Source organism: Anser brachyrhynchus (assembly GCF_964034855.1).
Source record: "Anser brachyrhynchus genome assembly, chromosome: 19".
NCBI lineage: Eukaryota > Metazoa > Chordata > Aves > Anseriformes > Anatidae > Anser > Anser brachyrhynchus.
The window spans coordinates 10,040,558-10,060,996 of NC_137712.1; the positions used below are offsets into that span (position 1 = coordinate 10,040,558).

General features: G+C 51.6%; 1 protein-coding gene across 14 annotated transcripts in view; it reads right to left on the reverse strand.

Moving 5' to 3' along the window:
- LOC308180364 (voltage-dependent N-type calcium channel subunit alpha-1B-like) overlaps window positions 1–20,439 on the reverse strand; it is a 283,793-nt gene that overhangs the window by 179,977 nt on the left and 83,377 nt on the right. For all 14 annotated transcript variants that reach the window (XM_080561843.1, XM_080561849.1, XM_080561844.1 and 11 more), the window contains one exon: window positions 2,113–2,204. In XM_080561843.1, coding sequence (XP_080417969.1) covers window positions 2,113–2,204 — 92 coding nt within the window. The remainder of the gene's footprint in view (window positions 1–2,112; window positions 2,205–20,439) is intronic.

Here is a 20,439-nt window from a genome sequence, read left to right on the forward strand (position 1 = left end):
GACTGGCAACGTCAGGCAGTGCTGCGTTCCCCAGGGTGCTGTAAAAACAACACTACACACATCACACTCTGCAGATGTCAGACACGCAGTCAGGAGTTATCTTTTCCTGACCCCCTTTCTTCAGATCACAGACTCAAAGCCCTCCTAAGCTTCGGAGACACAAAAGGGACTTTTCCTGCAGCCAGTGGAGTCCCAGGACTCAGCTGGGAGCTGAACCAGGCCCTTAAGGCTGATCCTGTGACCATGGGGGTGGCCTCAGGCCTGCTCCCAGCAGAGCAACGCAGAAGGAAAAGGGACAAAAAGAGACCCAAGCACCGTCTTCCAGGGCTCTCCATCTATACCTTTTTCACTGGCTCTGAAACTCGTTTTCAATTAAAACCAGAAGAGATAAGGCTAGAGAGGCTGGCGAGATGGAGGTGTCAGATAGCGTCACACAGACGCACATAACAAAATAAATTCAGCGATAACTGGCAGCTGAGAGCCACCTTGGCAGCCCGCTCGGAGGTGCTGAGAAGGAAGGGTCATCGGAGCCTTGCCACCTTGTTCTGTGCAGCTCTACCGAGGTCAACGTGGGACACACAGAAAATAAAGCATTCAGATCTGTTGGAGAGGAAAAAATACCTGGAGTGTAGAAGAAAAGAGTATAGGATGCTCGTGTACGAATGAACCTCAAGGCCGTACATTTACTACAGGGTGGGAAAAACAGAGCGCACACAGCTTTTGCAGCATCACTAGAACATGAGAGCAAATGATGCTGTATGGGAAAATGCTGTGCTGGACCAGGGCATGACACCAGGCAGGAGAGCATCCCCCAGGACGGGAACACCCTGAGGGACCACAAACCCATGCAGGGACACTGGGGCCCAGTGTTTATGAAAACATTTATACGATTACTTGAGTCCTTCTTTTCCTCATTACCCAAATCAGTGAGCGGATACTTGTGTTGGCTGGAAATAGTTTGTGTCAAAATTCCCCAGCTTGAGGCCTTTCCCCCCCCCCCATAACACTCATCAGCAGAAGCAATATCTTTTACTGAAACAATTGCCGTATATAGAGAAAATTGAAAATATTTCAGGCACACAAGGACCATTCTGAGCTACCCTATTAAAAAAATACCAGTACTTCCACAAACCTTACTTCCCTGACATCCTTAGACGTGGGCAAGACAAACAAGAAAAAGAGCCAGCAGCATCTCCTTATTAGAGACCCTATAATTAAATAACACTTTTCCCAAGCCTAGCCAAGGACCTGTGCTATGTGGGGATTCAGACTGAAGCCCTGCCCGTGAAAGGATGCTGATTTCAGGATTTTTTGGATGCTGTTAGCATCTGACATAACCCCTTGCTGGATCTCTATGGCACTGGCATTTCAGCCCCACGGTAGCAGAGCTGATGTCCCAGCCTGCAGTCTGGGAGGAGAGGGGCTGCCCAGGGGTTAACGCAGAGCATTCCACGGAGCTAAGGGGTTTGCTGCAGGCAAAACCTCCCTGTTCCATGCTCAGAAATGAAATATGCTCCTGACAGCCATCCCCGCTAGCGGGCAGAGCAGCTGGTGAGCAACAACAGGCAAAAAGGCAATAAGCAATGGTGCCAGGGCTTGGGCAGTCTCAGGGCATAAGCGAGGCATGATGCAGCCCCCCATCAGACCCTTCACATTGGCATCTAAAATCAATCAAGTTGCCAAGGAAAAGGCAAGAGTAAGTCCTATCCATTCCATGCCTTAGTTTTTCCCCTGGTGTTACAGAAGGGACAAACCCCCCAGAGTGTGAGACGATCAGCTAGAAAAGTGGTTGGAAGATCCAAGCTCGGGGCTAGGGGCCTGAAAGCTGCAAAGTTTTGGTCTCATGGCTTCGTATCCGAATTGAAACGATCCAACCCCAGTGTCACAGGAGTCCCAGGACAACTACCTGCCACCCACCTGCAAAGCCTGGGAGTGCATTGCTGAAATCAGGCGCTATCCACAGCCTGGGGGAACAAAACCAGGAGCTAGCAAGAACAAGGAGCCACAGACCACGAAGGAGCAGAGGAAGAACATATTGCTCAGAAAAGCACGTTACACCCCAGAAGCTCCAGAACCCTTTGGCTGTGAAGGTGACATTATCACGGCACTCACTTGGGATTCCTGACACCAGCTTCAGGGGCCGCAGCACTCGGACAGCTCGCAGGGTCCGCAGGTCAAAGTCAGTCCCAGCGGTTGCCAGAATCCTAACGTCAAGAAAGAGAAGAGAAAAAGAGGGGAAACATTGGATTAAATGCAAATTCCTGTTTCCAAAGCATGAATAGACATATTCAGGCTGCTTCAGATTTTATACCTGTCATTTTATTGTAAATTGTATCTGCTGGAAACCAATAATTTGTGGAGCTGCTAAGCTTTAATCAGACTGTAGGAAAATCCACAGTATCGGCTTGTTTAAGAGGCTGCTTACACACAGCGAGCAGGCCTGGCTCTGGCCCTTAGAGAACAGCACCCTGTACTTATAGGAAAGAATACACCATTTTAAGAATGAGACAGTGAAAAGAAAATAACCCCCTCAGTTACGCTAGAAATTACCTGCCAGAGCTTTTCACTACAATACATTCAGGAATTCCTCAGGTACCAATGCGTGGTGTTTCTTAATATCTGAAGTAGGGTCTGGTTATATACTTTATCTGTGTGAAATTAATTTTTGTTCAGAGCACCTTATTCGTGGAGACCATCCAGAGAGCAGGGTGCATTTCCTCCGGTATGCTGCTGTAACTCTGGGAAGATACACAGATCCCAAACCCAAATGATTCTTAAAAACTAAAAATGAAATTGCTTCAGAAAATGAAAGAGCTCTGGCGTTTCGGGACACAGTAAAGGAAGAAATATTGTCACGGTATCCACAATCCACAAAGACATGAACTCCTTGAGTGAAGAGCTGCAAGACACACACTACCCACAGAGAGCATGGCAAAGCTTCCTTCACTAATTGGTGTAGCTCTTCCTTCAACATTTCAACAAAAAATTCTTGATTTAAGACACAAGCCAACCATGCAGTTAGGCAAAACCCTCTCACTAACTCCCTCTTCACTGCCCAATTTAAAGTGATGATGGGTGATTTCCACTAGTTTTGCCAGGTTTGTCCCCAGGCTGCTGTATCAAGGCAGGGGGTGCTGAGCAGCCAGCCCACGGTGGGATGCGCAAGCACCCAGCCACCTGGCAGTGAACACACGTGGAGCCACCACTATTTTAACCGAACCAATGAAAGCGTGCCCACGCGGACCCAACCTTTACTACAACCTGACGCTTTGCCAAACCTTCCCCAAGAGCTACAGCAGCAGAAAGACTTGAGAAAATGATTAAAATGCGATGTCCCAGAGCTGCCATTAAGAGCAGCGGAGGACCTCTCCTGCGGAGCATGGGAGAGCTGGAAGGAGGTTATCGGACACAGGCATCCCCCGGAGATGCAGCACCACGGCACAGCAGCACCAGGTCCCATGCAGCGATGCTCCGAGAGGCACAGAGCACCCACAGCATGCAGCAACCCAAGACTGATCTCCACCTGCCCAGAAGCCATTTTTTCTCAGTGCCTTATAACGCGCTGCCGAGCTCTCAGGGAAGTGGCCAGCTGCCATAAAGGCGCCAGGAAAATCAGCGTTTTTCAAAAGGAGGCACACGGTTTTACTGTGTGGCAGGTATTACGCAGGATGTCCTGCAAACTGGGAGGACGTGGCTGTGCTCACAGCGCAGCTCCACGACTAAAAACCCTGTCCTTGACTTACTGACTGACTTAGCACTGCTGCCAAGCGTGGGCCAGGGAAGCGCAGGCTCAGCATTGCTGTGCGGAAGGGGCCAGACTCAAGCAGCAGGAGGTGCTGGGGATCAGGAAAAACCACACTGAGATGTTGGATGGCAACAGAGGCAGCAGCAAGCCAGGACCTGACGAGCAGAGTATCTATTCTATAGGACACCTGTTCCTACCTTTCCACGACCAGAAAATTCACGTTACGTCAGCTCTATTGATGTCATTTGAGCAGAAGCAACACGAAACAAATTTAAACCAAGGCCTATCACATTCAGAGACTTCTAATTTTAACTTCTGCACCCATGCCAATGACTTCACTCCTCTTTTCCCCTCCCTCCACCCTCACAAGGTAATTGCTCCCTTATAAACCCCAGCAGCCCGGGGACAGCACACACTTCAAACCAGCAGATAATCTCGAACATCCACCTGGGATGTCGCTGCGAAAGGCACCATCAGTCTCTAACGAGCTAAGATGGATTTGTGCTGTCATCGGGCAGGTTCGTGCTCCAAGCTGAGAGCAGGGGTGCTCGATATGTTCATTGGTTTGTTTCAGAGCTCATCAAGGAGGAAACAGGAGCGAGGGGGGGATCAAATAGTCCCATGGTGCCAGTAAATGCTCAGCGGCTGAAGGTCTTTGTTCCAGTCCTGTCTTCCTTAATAGGCTTGATGTTAAAAACAGTCTGCTCAACCTGTAGCAAAGCCCCCTAGTCAAAAACCCTAATTATTCATTAATTCTCAGATCTTTAATGTTTTAATCACCTAGCTAATTTATATAGGAAACCCTACAGCTCACCACCTTCCACGGAGAGTTGCCCCATGGATGATATTGAATTTCAGTCTAATCATAGGAAAAAATCATGGGAACTGCCCGTGCCCACGTGGCTGAGCTGTCACTGCCAGGTCAGCCCACAAATCAGCCACATTTGAAAAACCATAATACCCCAGACGGATTTTGTCTTGAGACAAAGAAATACAGCAGCATCCTAAACAAAGCCACTTGCATTGAAAGAAATGGAAGAGCAAGGGGATGATGTGGTGGTTCTGGGTCTAAAAATCCACATTTGAGACTTTCGGGTAAACGAGGCAGGTGGCGGGTGCCCAGCCTTGAGCACGGCATTTCTCACAAGGAGGGCTGGATGCTGCAGCCTCTGCAGGCTGTGACCATTGCCAGCAGCCCAGGCAGGCCGTCCAAGCAGTGGCATGAGGAAAAGAGGGCCCTACAGATTTCAGAAGTGTTACAGGTTAGCGTCCATCCCAGGAGCCCTGGGGTCTTACAGCTCCGAAGGACCAGCTGGCAGAAAGCTGGTGTCCAGGAAGTGCTTGGAGGACCAGGAAAGAGCAAAGGGGCATCTTCAGCAAAACCTGCAAAAACAGTGCTAATTTACTGCTGCACTGCAGCCCGTGCCTCTAAACCGTTCACAGATGTGTGTGGAAAATAGCCTCAGTGCCCCAGTGAGGGAAGGCTGCAATCAGCTCCGTGACATTTGCCCAAGCGCCAGCTTTCTGCTTCATTTTTCCCACTCTCCCGCAGTCCAGCTGAAAGCTCACAGAAGCCACTGTGAGTTGGGCCAAAATGAGTCGGAAATGGTCATTAAAAGTATGGGAAACCGAGAGACGAAGGGAGCCAGCTGGCAAGCACATCCTGACAATCCTGCCGAAGCTGTCCCGGCTGCGCAGCAAAGAGCTGAGAACAAAGCAGAGGTGCTGGACGAGCCAGGGCCGGGAGCAGGGATCAGCTGGGGAAAGCAGAAAATAGCACAGACAAGGTTTTAGGAGATAACTGCACAAAGATAAACGCATTGATGCGCAGCCTTTTTTGTTTCTTCATGGGTCGTACAGAAACTTTGAGATTTGGTAGGCTTACAGAAAGGAGTCTCGTACAAAACGAAAAATCGGATGGATCATGGAAGTGTGATGACCAAAATTAGCATCAAAAGGAGCAACCAAGCACAGGACTGACACAGCAACACCAGCACAGAGCCTGGCCAAAGCACTGGAGACATCCCCTTCACCACCACGACGCAGACTGCATCGTAAGGCATAGACTCTCCCAGACCCATCACTGCGTGAGCACAGAGCAGGACTCATCCCGGCCTGACCTCAGTGGTCAAGGCCTGCCCCACATCAAGCATCGGGGTTCACATCCCCACCAAAGCACAAACAGAAATTCGAGTGCTGCAGTGAGCGCAACAAATCTTGTTAAATCAGTTCTGTGCCTACCTCGCCTTTCACACAGGCAGGGTGCCTGGCCGTCCAGACCCTCCCTGCTCACGTGCTCCAGTCTGGAGGTCTGGGCACACATCCTGCTAGCTCACTGGTGCTCAGGACCACTGCACGCCGTTCCTCACTTGGATGACAACTTGGCTAGGTACTGCTTTCTGTACCACCACCTCCACTAACAAGCTCTGACATCTGTTCCCCGAGACAAAGGCCAGATTTGTGATGAATGCCTGATACCTTTTGTTCTAAGGAAGCCTGGAATAGATTATAAAAAGAGCTTATTCCCTTGGGTATAAAAGAATGCAAAGAACAGAGTGAAAGTGTCCTTCCTGAACATTATGCTAACATAAATAATGAGCAATCCATTTCTTTAAGTACCGAGGAGCTCAGTACTTCGATGAACAGGTTCAACAAGGCACGCATTGTCACACGATGCTGCACGTTTCCGAGCTGCCTGATATCATCGGTATCTGCTGGTATCGCTGTCCATAAATCACATCGGAGGCAGCCTGAGACGTGCACCACGGAGCTGTGACTGGCTGCAAATCCAGCAGCTTCGGCGTGCCTGCTTGCGAGCAGATAACACAAAGCTACAGCAAAAGGCAGCGAGATGAATGACTGAGAATTATTAACACTTCCAAGCTGATATCTCTGCCGGACAACGCCGGTGCCAGGGCAGGTTCTGCTAGAGGAGAAATCACTGGCAGAAATTGTAAGCATTTTTTAACGCAACCTTTTTATTTACTATGAACTCTAGTCCTAGAAAGTAGGGGAAAGAGCAATTTTTTTTTCAGACTTCTTATCCCAAACACCCATTTCTAAGAACTGAATCAATCTTTTCAGCAGGATTACGAGAGAGACTAAATACCCATGAGACAGCTTCCCTGGGAAAAAAGAAAGAAAGAAAAAAGAAAGAAAAAAAATAGCCAACAGCACGGCAGCTGTCTGGTGGCAAGAAACAGCAACCACCACTTCACACCCACAGACCCAACCCCAGCTAACACAGACACCTTGGCAGCACTGACCCCAAAATCCGTGGCAGAAGGGGGAGCACAGAAAACTCCAGTAAACCCCTCCCACGTCCAGAACCAGGCTTTGGGCCCAGGCTGCTGACGTTTAACAAGCCCCAGCGACCAGCAGGTCCTGCTTCGAAATAGAAACCACGGAGGGAGCAGAAGGGCAGGCTGTCCGCCCTGCCTGTGCCTCGAAGGAGCCGTTCCTGATGGCTGCCAGCTGTGGTGGCTCTTCATAAGCATCAGGCAACCACTCGATGATGTTTCCCTGGTCTGGGAGGTTGATTTTCACCTCTCTCTGTGGCCTCTACTAGCTGCGATCCTCCCCTGCACACCCCTGTCTGATTTGTCTTCCTGGGGGTAGAAAAGACCCTAACCCCAGCCCAAGGCAGTGGGCACCACCACCAGGATCGCTTGTCGTGCGTGAGGGCTGGGGACCCCAGCTGGAGAACCCACAAGCTTCTCTCCATCCCACGCCATCATCTAAACACTTGGGAAATTTACAGGAAATATCGGGGGAAAATTTCTATCGAAATGAAAGGTTCTATCAAAAAGTTTCACTTCCTTCTAAAAGAGTTTGTAAAATTCATATTAAGTAGATAAGCTTTTTAACTGGCGTGTTTCCTTCAGAAATATAAGCAGAGCATTAAAAATTTACAAAAATTTATATTCTCCATTTCTTCTTTTCCCTGATCACGTTTGCCACAGGACGCTGCTCTGATTGCTGCTGTCCTCAGTGGCTGAAGCGTGTTAATCCCAAACCAGCACAAAGCACATCGCTGGCTGGAGCCGGCAAGACTTTCAAGGATCAGGAATGCCGGCAGCACACCAAACAGCGTAGGATAACCACCAGCCTCGCCACACACGTGCTAAGCCGTTGAATTAATGATCTGTATTTGGAAACACAAACTGCTCTCGTGTCTGCCCTGCACAACGAATTGCTCGGCACTGACTCAGACCTCAGCCCACTACCAGCGGATTCCTGGACTGCTTTTTTTTTTTTTTTCAGATGTTGTAGTTGCAACTTGAAAGGGAATCAGCCTTATTTTGAGTCAGAATCAGGCCAAATGGCTGTTGGGTTTCTGACCAGAAGGAGCACGTTTCTGTGGGAAGCATCAAAAGGAAGACCATTGGCGCGCACGTACACCAACCAGCCCAGCATGGAAACGAAAGAGCCACCCCCAAGCCTTTCTGTGTGTCAAAAAAATTAACACGAGCTTCATCCCATGAAAATGGGAAGCTAAGAAGACTGACTGAAACTAACCGTAACATCTACAGCCACTGTAAAAGCTTATTACCCAGCAAATCTGATTCTTATCGTATTTCATATGACATTACGGGGTTATAATCTCATCGGCTCTGTGACACACTCCTGCTCGGTGACAGGAGAGGCGAGATCCTGCCGTGGTGGTCTCCAGACTGCGCAGCCTCTGCATCTCTGTGTTTGCTGCCGGAGGGGTTACCCTGACCCCACAAAGGGCAGATGCCCTCAATTTTGGAGGAAGATGGAACATCTCCACCAGCAAGCCGAACACCTGAGCAGCACCTTTCTCCCCAGCACCCACAGGAGCCCTCCTTTGGATTTCACGTCCCCAGCCCCACTGCAGACAAAACGAGATTGGGGGTGCTCAGACGGGGGCAGCTGCTTCGCCCAGCGCGGGGAGCCGGCCCCGTGTTCAGGGTGCAGCGACGCGGCCGTCAGCCCCACCGCCTCCCCCAGCTGCAGCACAAATCTGCACGCGAGCAGGCACCGGAGCTCTTGGAAAGATGCCCTCTTTCACTCAGTTTGATTTCATGCTGTGTGAGCTTTATCTGACTACCGAAGACACACAGTCGACACCAGGTCGGAGCCGATAAGTAGATCTGGCACGCTAATTGCGCTGTTTAATTTATGGCAGGAACAGGTTCTTCTGTTGGCTTCAGCACTCCACATCGGTGACATCCCCATCAGCTGTCCCCAGGCCCTCCCGTATGAGAGGACCCTGCTTGCCAGCCCTCTGCCTTTCTTTGGATGGCCAAAACCAAGTCTCGGCACCTAACCAAATATCTGTGTCTCAGCTTTCTCCTTCCCTTCAAAACACAAACACAACACTACATAAAGCATCCCAACCCTTTCCTTACCACCAGCCTATCCAGAGCAACTCAGACTGGTCAGCTTGCTCAGATAAATGTTTGTCCCAAAACTGCATCCATCAGAATAACCTCACGGGAATGAGGGATGAAGCTCCCTTTAGCTATAACAAAGAGAACAGAGTCTAAAATAAAACACACGGAAGAAATAACAATATTGAACAGTAAGGCAATACTCTGCTTCAGAGCCGCAGCCAGCCAATTCGTCCCTTGCTCTCACGCCTCACAGGTGCATTTCTGAGCTTTCTGTATCATTAAATTTACCACCAGCCCTCAGCTTACAGCAAACTGTCTACTCTTTGTATGGCAGAAACGCTGCAGAGTCCTAGGAGTAGGCACAGCAAAACGAGCAGAATCCAGCCCCCCCAACCCACCTGCAACCTACTTTCCTGTCTGCAATCCCTGAGCCAGGCTCCAGGGAGAAGAAAGGGAGAGGAGCATCTGTAGACACGCACTCCTCTGCTACAGCGAGACAGCAGCAGCTGAGCAGCGTGCACCACTCAAACAAAAATGGGGTTTTGTGGAGCGGGGAGAGCTGAGGGTTGGCATCTGCCCAGGACAAACGAATATATTCGGGTTACAACCAGGCAATTGCTCAAATAAGTCCTTGCTGCCTCTGAGCAGGAAAGACATCAACATACCACAGCACGTAGCATAAAAGGAAGCTGATTCGCAATAAGCCGTGACAGCTGGCAGGAAAATGCACGCGTCCAAACCATTTTACTGAGCTCACACTGGGAAAACTGAGCACAGAGGAGTTAAAGCCATCCTGCACTTCATCGTGGCTGGAAAGTAGGTCATACCTTGAGTCTGCCACACTAACGTTACAAAGGAGAGATGGCTGCTTCCTGTCCTTGGAAGTGGGCATCACGAATTTCATTCCTGGCACCAGAGGATGTGGGGAGCAACAGCTGGGAGGCCCAGAGCATCTTCCTGGAGCTGCCCAGTGCCACACGTCCCACCCTACGGCCTCTTGTGTACGGGCAAGTGATGGAGGGGTCGGCATCAGAAGCAAACAGGACTCGTTAAGAGCAGAGGGGAAAGCTGGGTTCTACAAAACATTCCAAGTATCTTTACTTCACGGCAGAGGAGAAAAAAAAAAACACGACATGAAACATTGTTTGGGATCATTTGTTCCATTTGTCACATTCTAAAATGACCTATGCCGACTTTTAATGTGTTTTCCTTTTTAGCAAAAGCAATTCTTGTCAAGGCCACATGTATTTTAGACTTGATTTAAAGCTGCCATTTTCCTGAAAAATGCAAAAACCTCAAATCCTGTGTGCATGAAAAACATCACCCAAACTAGACACCACGTCTCTCTGCTCTGCCAGCACGTCGGGAGGAGCGTGACCATGCTCTCCACTAGCTGCCGGATCAAAACTGGGCAAAGGGCAGAGGACAGCAGGTAGGTGGACGAGGGACGTGCTTTTTCTGCCAGGTGGGCTAGCAGGGCAGCACAGACGCTGCAGAAGGCGAGAGGTCTGAGTCACTAAAAGCACGTCGCAGCCCTGCTTCGTTACACGGCCCACCCAACCCGAGCCTCCTTGCCAGGCTGCCCTGGGAGCAGGGACAAAATCGGCATTATTAGGGACCAGAACCGCATCACCCCTGCGTCTGGCCAGTCCCCAGTGCGGGTAGTTTGTTCGTGAGCTGAGCAGAAAGTGGCATCACTGTCGAGTTACACTAGTGTCTAAAACGAAAAGGACAAATAAATAAATACATCTAAGGTTCAGAACAGAGCTCAGCCCGCCCTCCTGGGGTGCTGAACTGGTGCTGCTGCAGCAGGCAGCAGAGGGATGGGGAGCAGCAGCTGCTGACAGGTAGGTGCAAAAGGGAAGGCAAAACATTCAGCAGCACTGTGCCCACCGGTCGGGATGGGAAGGAGATCCTTGTATCAGGTTATTGTCTTCTGGACCCTTTTGCACCTCAGGCTTTCCTTCTCCACAGAGCCCCAGCTGAGCCACGCCGCAGTTTCTCGGTGCTATGTGCGGAGCAGAGACCTCCCTCTGCGTCCAACCCCCCCACCTCTCACCGCCAGGCATCGTCACCTCCCTGAACCGATCCACTTCTGAACACCAAGTCCCAGGACAAGGAGTTGGCTGATCTTCAATGCTCTTTGAAGCAAGAGCCATGTTTCCCTGCTCTGCCACGGTGAGGTCCTGCCCATGGCCGCACTCCTCAGTGCTGCTGTAAAGAAATATAATGCAGCACTTCGCTGCACCACTCTGTGCTGTGACAGCCTAGAGATGGGCAGATAATGAGCAAAGATAAACAGGCCATGCAAAGTGATAGCCAAGAATATTCATATAATAAAATGAGGGGTTAGAAAGCGGAGAATTAAGTAGTTGCTTCCAGATTTGCACACATTTCGTGCTTTCCCTCCAGCACGCAGCCGGCTAAGCCTCGCTGGCACAGCCATATGGATGAGAACCAGCAGAAAGGCATCGGCAGCATCATTCACACCTGGGTGTACTCATGCACTTGGCCAATTCGAGGCCCAAAACACCCCATGACTCACCAAGCCATTCTAGCAAGAAAGCCTGATCAGAATTTCAACTGTTCTTATTTTTTCCCCCCACAACATCACAAAATACTGCCAAACAGCAGGCCCCTGCTGCCACCAGCGTGTCATTGCGCCTCGCCTGCCCGTACTCTAACGGCCTCCATCCTCCCTGTACGTGCATACTACGTCCAAGCAGAAACGCTCAGGCCATGCTGCTCTTTGTATGGTGTAAAAGATGAACCTGATAAGCCACCGAAACACCAGATGGAGTCAAGGGGTGTACGAGCGCCCACCGCTCGCTGGTGCTTCCCTACGGACACGTCCAGACACTCGCTCCCCAACCTGCTCCTACAGCCAGGAAAATCCTGTGCCATGGAGGCACAGCCTGGCTCCGTCTGCCTGCCCGGGGCAGCTGACTTCGTGACTCGGCTTTGGCACGGTGCTCATGACGTCCAGCGTAAGACGACTGCTAATAGATGAGACATCGAGCTTTGAGTTCTCAGCTAATTACTGAAACAGCGGATGGGAGCTGACACCGAACTCCAGGGAGGTCAGGACAGGACCCGGGTGTATGATTATTCCCCAGGTGTGTGTTGAATGTCCCAGACCTCTGCTCAGGGCTGCAAGCGGCTGTCACCACGTTACACCACCACGTTACACCCTTAGGGACAGCGCTGGCTCCCTCCTCACCTGTGCCTGCTGCCCCGCACCTCACAAGGTGACTTAGCTTGAATCAGGCTGTGCGACAATGGAGCTGAATTCAGGCAGACTACAAGAAAATTGCACCCCATCCGTCTCTGGTCAAATTCACGGGGACCTCTGAAAACCCATTGCTTGAAGAAGGACAAAGCTGTAAGGTTTGCTGCAAGAGGGGACAGGGCTGTAAGGTTTATTCTCCTTGGGGGCTGGCTGGACGGCCCGTCCCCAGCCGTTCTCCCACGAGGGTGTCGCAGATGGTCGCGATGCCCTTCGCCACCCAAGCCTCTGGTCTCTGGGGGAGGTTTTCCCTATGAATGCCCTGAACAAGCACAGCTGCACGTGTTCCTCATACACCTCCCATCCAAACCTGCCTCCACAAGGGACCCGAGCGTTTTTCCACCCTGCAGCAGCCGCCCCTTGCTCAGAGCTGCAGCACTGCCAGCAGTCGCGCTCCGGAAATAAGTAGTCAGGCCCAAAATTCACGGGGCTAGATTAGAAGTCATAAGACCATTTAAAAAAGTAACAATAATAGGGCTATTTGCCTTGATTTCTTTGCGAGCAGCCGGGGTCACGTTTCTAAGCTTTAATCTAAGAGCCATGAAAAAATACGCACTTCCAAATGAAAGCTGAAACTCTCCTCTGTCACAGGTCTCTGTAAGATGGGGATTAATGTAAGGCAACGGAGATCAAAAGACTTGTAACATAATAGCTCTTCCTTAATGCACACCTCATTGCCACTCCTAAAAGATACTAATCTCCATCTTTCTTAGAAATTTTTATTTATTTATTTATTTTTGGCCAGAACTATCGCAGCAAACATGTAGTGTTGTTCTGAGGAAAACACAGTTTGCCAAGACATCTAAAATATTGTGTATTCCCTCCATCTGCTTCTCCTAAATAAACCCGGGGCCTTATCTAATATAATGAGTAGATGTTGGCAATAATTGCATAGCCATCTGTACCGAGCTTTAAACCTGTTGCAAGCTGCGCTGTGGACACGAGAAAGTCAGAATTTATTCCTTCCATACTGCAAACAGAAATCGTAACTTCCCCCCTTCTGTTTTTTTGGATAATTTAGCTATATCAGCTCATATGCTTGGTGCTTGGGGAGCGGTATTTCATAGCTGTGACAGATAAATCCCCTCTTTCCCCTATCTTGCATAGATAAGCTCAAGTTTTGCAGCTGACAAGGTTCAGAGCGGTCCCAGGTGAGCAGTTTGCAGCCCAGCAGCTTTGAGGAGCAATTTCGGCCCAGCTTGGTGCAAGCACAGCGCGACACGTTCCAGCAGCGACTACACAACACCAGCGCTCTGCCTCCATCTGAGCCCTGCCGGGAGGGACCAGTCCCGAGGAGACTGCCCCAGAAACGTTTGTGCTTAATTAGGAAGTCCCTTCTGGCTGCACCCGGCTGCTCGCATCACTGCGTGCAAGTCTCCATCACCCAGATTTGCTGGGGAATGACTGATGTGATCGTCCCCACTCAAGCTGAGCCCGCAGCAACTGAGGAGATCAGACGAGTCTTTTTTTTAACCTTCTGCTGCTGAGTCTACGGGAGCTACCACACCAGCTCCTCGCTGGTGAAGCTGCAGAAACAGGGATTTCCTGGCAAGAGCAACGCTGGGTCGGGCCGCAGGGAGCAGGGCCGCCCGGCAGAGCAGGAGTCACCACAGGGGCTCGTGGCAGGTCCCTGCCCTGGGGATGCTGCGGCCACGTTCACTCAGCTGCTGAGCTCCCTCGGGGTGCACGCAGTCCCACACCAACACCTGGACACGCAACACTCAAAGCCAGGCCCCAGGTTCTTATACAGAGGGAGGATGGCCATGAAATCCCAACAGCTTTTTCTGGATGTTGAACAAGGCACTGGGAAGCAGGAGCCATGCTACTACTTTGGCTGCATTCTCTCCTATATCAAGCAAGATCCTGACTCCATCGCCTCCCCCACCTGACCATAGCTGGGTCTGTCCCCTGCCACAGGCAGCGAGAGTAGGACATCTGATTTATTTTACCCTCTGTAGGCCATAATTGAAGGCTTCTGTAAGAGAGGAGTGCTCATATATTCGCTCAAGAGTCAAAAACCCCAAGATCCTTGGATAGGAAGAACTGGAGAAAAGACAACCTGCTGCCAGTGAAATCTAATCAGCTAGATGCACCCAGGTACGCGCTGGTCTGGCGTCAGAGAAGACAGCAGAGCTTCTGCCATGCCCCGTGTGCTCAGGAGGCAACACTAAACGACTGCAGGAACCCCCATCGGTGCCAATACGTGCCATGCCTCCCTATGAGCGTTCATTTGCCAGCCCTGCTTTCCACCTCCTCCACTCCACGCTGCGGTCGCCCACTCTCTGCCCATTTTCCCCACCCCTTCTCACCCACCCCAGCGCGCCAGCCCCTGCCCAGGACCAGCACCATCCCCCTGAGGGCTACCAGCCAGCGACACGAGCAGCAGCACGGCCAGGCGGCACTGAGCGGAGCCGGCAGGACCTCAGAGGCCAGAGCAATGTCACTGGTGCAGAGAAGTGACATCTTTATATCAGGAGAGGGGAACGTGCTTAAATTAATTGGCAGTTCAGATAACGGAGGCTTTCGCTCTCCACTGGGCTGTTAAGAATGCGGGAATTGCTGCAGATAAAAGTCTGGCAGCATTTTCATCATAAGCTCAATGTCTCTGGGCTGTATAATCCAGCCATTAAATAATATATGCTCTGGGCTGAAACTTGACATAGAAGGTCCCAGCGCAGCAGCAAATGTTTGTGTTTTCCAAATTTCCAGAGCAGTCTCCCCGGGCCCGCTGGGGAGTTACAAGCCGGCAGAGCAGAGATGGAAGTTGCAGTTTTCCAGGCGAGGCTGTGCTCGCACAAGTCTTTGCGGGTTTGGGGGTTTTGTTTCATTGCAGTGGCCACAAAGGCAACTTTGTCTGCGTGTTGCAGCTCCGTCAAACAAAAGCAGGAGCATCTGGCGGGGAAGACTGGGTGTTCGTCGGTGCTGCTGTTTTGCTGCAGTGAGTTCCCCCGTGACACGAAGGCAGACCTGAATTATGGGGTAGGAGAGAGAGGTCCTGTGGGGGATTTCTCAGCCGCAGGAGAGGCAAGAAGCATCCTGCAATCCACAGCAGCTTTCTGACAAGGCAGCGCATGAGAATATAGCACAGAGGGCTTTGGGATGTAGGCCAACGGCATCAGATGCTTTTTGTTGATCCAGCCTATTGCTGTGAAATGATCCAGAAATCCCTCCTAGCTTTTCAGCACCAGAGTTAAGTGTCCAGTTAGGAGCTAAATCACCTCCGCAGCCAATGGAGAAGAGCAAAAGCAGAGAAAAAGAAACCAAAAGCAGCACTGGAGACCTCTGGCACCCAAAATGCGTGGCTCAGGTTCACCAAGGAGCAGCAAGAGCGGCTTTAACATCTGACCCGAGTTTAATCACCAACAGGACACGTCACTGCTTTATGCTGTGCTTCTCTTTTCCCTTTATCACACACCTCTCTCGCTTGAGCTGGGATTTTTAGGAAGGGGATGCTTCTCACTTGACAGGGTTTCAATCTCAGGGCACCCATAGGACCCAGCTCCCTCTCTGGGACCTAGCCCCAGCTCCTCTTCAGCTCACAACACCCATCTCCGCTAAACCACCCAGCTCATTGCTGAGCAGGAAAAAAGCCCCAGAAACACAGCTCCGAGGCTGCACCCGGCTAGCAGGGAGCAGACCAGCGTCCAGACAGCGCTAAGCGCCGAGCAGGAAGGTGCGGGGAGGACGCAGCATGGTTCCAGGGTAAGCGTTTCTGACACTTGCTTAGTCATCGCCTTCCCTCCTGCCTGGTACGAGTGATTCCTGCCTCCTGTAGCCCTGGAAACCGCGGGAGGAGGCAGCTCCAGATGCGTACGTGGCAGCTCCGGGCGTGGGCTGTCACCGCGACGTGTCGGGGGGGGACCTGGGGATGTGCCACCCCTGCCCAGGTCCTCGCTGCCACCGAGGGGACCCCGCGAAAGAGCCTCGGGTAGGGCCAGGGACAACCTGTAAAAGCTCTGGAAACTTTTCTCCATCTTTTAGGTCAGGAAGACGACACCACAGCCAGGGCTGAGAGCTGTAGCACGCCCCAGCGCCAGCAACGAAACTGTAATTGAGAGGTTTCAGCTAAAATCCGGGTGCAGATAACTATCAGAAACCTCCTCCCCACATCGCTGCTGAAGGACTCCGAGAGGTCATTTACGGTTTTAGACTCTACACAGCATTTCAGAATAATTTTTTAATTATTGTGAATAATTAAAACCACAGAAGGAGACAGTCCAGCATGTCCCTAGGCCTCATATATCACCCAGATCAGCCCATACAAGATGAGATAACCCAACACAGGGTCTCCTTACTACGTGGTGCATCAACTGTGAAAGTCCATTCTGCGAGTTATTAGTGAGGATGAATAGGAGAGGAAGAAAACTGGCATGCCCATAAAGCAGAAAGGGCCCCTGGGACCGCTGCCAGTCCATCTTCCCACAGCGAGCAAGGAATGATTTTGCTTGGTAACTCCTGCATCAGATCTCAGGGATGAAGCCGGAGTATCAACTCCGGGAAAACCAGCGAAGATGAGGGCAGGGTCGGTCATCCTGCTTGTTGCCAGAGAGCAACGAACCCCCTCTGGCCTCCTGCAGGGTGCCAGGTCCACACCCCAAACCGTCCTCCGCAGGGAGGAACCCAGCTCCACCTCAGGGCTCCCAGCAAACGATCCTCAGGAGAGGGGGCACGGCCCGGGGGGCTGCCACCACAGCTCTGCCATCCGCCTGCCCCGAGCTGTGCCCATCCTTCTCTGCCCCCTGCCCCAGTCACATTTCTGCTCCCACAGCTCGGGGCTTGCAGCCTCAGAGGAGAAAGCAGGGTTTCAAGATTTGTTTCCCCTGGCTATTTTTTCTTTCCTCCTCCTCCACCAGCCTCTCTGAAGATGCAACAATTCCTGGGCTGTGCAATAGAAGGGAGCATCGCTGTGTGTTATCGCAGACCCCACCGTGCCGCAGACCCCTGCGCAACCAGGGGCAGCGGGATGAAACGCATCCGTGGCAGGTGTGTGGAGACACCGAGAGCGAGGAGCACCCAAAAACCAACTCAAGTCCTACTTCAATCAATGCCCCAACTTCTTTTGGGAACATCAGCAACTTGATTTTGCTTTCCTCCTGCCCCAATTGTTTTCTCCAGCATCACTGGGCCAGCCCATAGCCCTGGCCGGGTGCTGCCAGCAGCTCTGCAGAGCTCCAGCGCCCAGCACAACGGCATCGCCGCCTTGTTTCAGGGCTCTCAGCGCTACCTCGGTTAAGAAACAGCAGAAGAAAGCACAAAACACTGCATTGTGTAACTCCTACACTAAAACCAGCCCCGGCAAAATGCAAATAGGTGGCATCTTAGTGGCAATAATTCAAGCAAATCAAGAGGTATTGCTAGTTCTTAGAAAAGGCACTCAGCAAAGAAGGTTCTTGAGATGAAAAATACCTTTCTTCCACCCCAAAAAAAAAAAAATGTTTGTTTTTAGAGAAACATCAATTTCAGTTTTCCAGTGGGAAATAACAAAACATTTTGGTTTCATTTTTACTTCAAATATGACTTCAGATTTTATTTTTATTTGGTTGTCTTTAACTGCAATGATATTGTAAAGCTGGCTGAAAGCAGACATTTTCACTTAAAATCAGGTTGAAACCTCCCAGGGGGAAGCTCTACCTTTTGAAACAAAACTTTGGGAACCAGGAATTTCTCCCCGCTTTTTCTCATTGGGGAAAAATCTGGATTTCTGAGCAGCCATCCTGCACCCCTGGAGAGAGTCTGCCCTCGCACCTGGGTCAATTCAGACCTTCCCATTGGGACACGGTGGGCGTTGAGCATCTGAGATGGAAGCAGAGGTCTGGCTGTTTCTCCCCAGTGCTGATTTTGCCTCCAGAGCTGCGTGTGCTCCGTGTGCCCAAAGCCTTCATGTATGGCCACCACCCCAGCTCGATTTCTCAGTGCTGAGAAGGAGGGCTCAGAGAAAGCCACTCACCCTTCCAGCTGCTGGTGGCTCAGAACTGATTGTGCTTTGGTATTTATACAGCAGTGCTACTTGCCACAGCTGTCTTCCATAGATCACGCTCTGAACAGGCAAGGGAACTCCTTTGGTTCCCTGCAACTCATTGAGAAGCACTGGATTTACGTTGTCTCTTCCCTTTTGTTGTCATAGTCCCCAGCAGCCTGGCACGGCACGGAGGTGAGGGCAGGAAAGCTCAAACACAAATCCAGGTTGCAGAGGAAAGCAGGGATTCAAAGCGGGCTTTGCACCACCAGATCGGGGAGGAGGTGGGATGTGAACGCAACACTGGGGGTGAGCAAGAACTGCCTCAGAAGGAGCGGACAGGGCAAGATGCATCCTCCCCCTGGAGGGCAAGTCCTGGGACTGTGCAGGACGCAGGCGTCCGAAGTTTCCAGCAAAAGAGGACAAGTGAAGTTGTGGGAGGAGGAGAAAAGCAGGGGAGCAAAGAGGGAGGCTGAGGATGCCAAGAAACATCGATTGCACGGCCTTGCCAAGAGCACAGGTGGAGCTGGAGCAATAAAGCTTGCATATAACAAAGTTTGTACGTCTCTAACCAAGCCTGTAAGTTTTGATCACATCTCCTGTAGCTCTTGTACAGCCTGAGACAAGCGTGGTTCAGTCACCCCTCCCACTGCAGCTCTTGCAGGGCTGCAGGTCGCAGTTAACGTGGAGCTGTGCTGTCCCACCACGCTCCACGCAGCTCCGTCACCCCTGATAGAAGCAGCACTGATGCACACAGCCTGGGCACTGCCGTCCTGGCCCTCAGCACCTCACACACCTCTTCCTGAGCCAGGCGCTCATCCTCACATCCCCGTACCCCACCCCGTATCGTGCTGATCTCATCTGCCAGCATCCATCCCCACCCCGGCCCCAACGCCTCCCAGATTTGGGCTCAAGCTCTGCCACAGATTACAACGGTGAACCCAAAACAAGGAGAAAGCTGAGGCCACCAAATTCATTATGCTGGCTGGCCCTGGAGCAAGTTTTTAACTCCCACACACAGGAGAGAGAGGCCAGGCCTGTGCATGCAGCCACAGCAAGCCCCTGGAAGGCACAGCTCAGTGCCAGAGCTCGGTTTGCGCCGTTCCCCTTTCCCTGCCCAGCTGCAGGACGGAAGACTTCCTTCCCCTTTCCATTCTCCTCTTGTTCCAGTTTTCTCCCTTGTTAAATGAATGAGACGGCAGAATTTCAATGCCTCTTATGTTCTGCGAAAGGTAACAGCAAATGGTACTGCTCTGACCCTTCCAGCGCTTCCACGTGTGGCCGTCCAGGACCGCTCTGCCCTCTCGTGCCCACCACGAAGAGCGGTGGCTGCTGAGGGCACCACTGCACTTGGAGTAAAACAGCAACGGGAAGGATTGAAAAAACCACCGTTTCCATAGGGTCAACCCCTTCTATAGGAACAGCCCAGCTGCCCAAGGGGCAGAGGATGGGAAGCAGGAGCTGCCACCAGCCCCTAACACGTGTCCCAGTATCAGGCTGGCGGGCACGTGGTGGGCATCAGGGTGGGCAGCAGCGCAGCTTTATGGAAGGTGGTGATGGAAAACCACTTCTGTGCTGTGGGGAGAGGGCAATTAGCTCTTCCTGAGCACAGAAAACAGATTTTTCTTGGTCTCACCAGCCAGGGAATGAAGACATGGTGGAGCCCTGCACCTTACTCAGCACACAAACACCATCAAAGCCCCAGACCCATCACTCCAGGCTGTTTTCCAAGCACTAGAGAGGTGCTGTCACCTGGCTGGGAGGAGGACATGGAGCTCTGCTTCCTGCCCTCCCAGGGGGATTTGCCTCCCTCCCCCTGTCCACGCAGCTCCAGCAGTCACAGAAGGAGCTGCCCAAAGAGCAGCACCAGCAGACGGGCACACAACAGCCTTGGTGGGGAAACTGCTGATGGCAGCCAGAGCAGCCCCTCTCTGTGCTCTGATTCACACCGGCCACGGATGGGACCATCTCCAAGCACAGACTCCCACGCAGGACAGCCTATCTTCCTCCAAGCTGCCTCAACACAGCCCAAAGGGCTCCTCCTGCTGCTCTCCTTCCTCTTCCAAAATCGCCCTCTTTCCCAAGCGTTGAA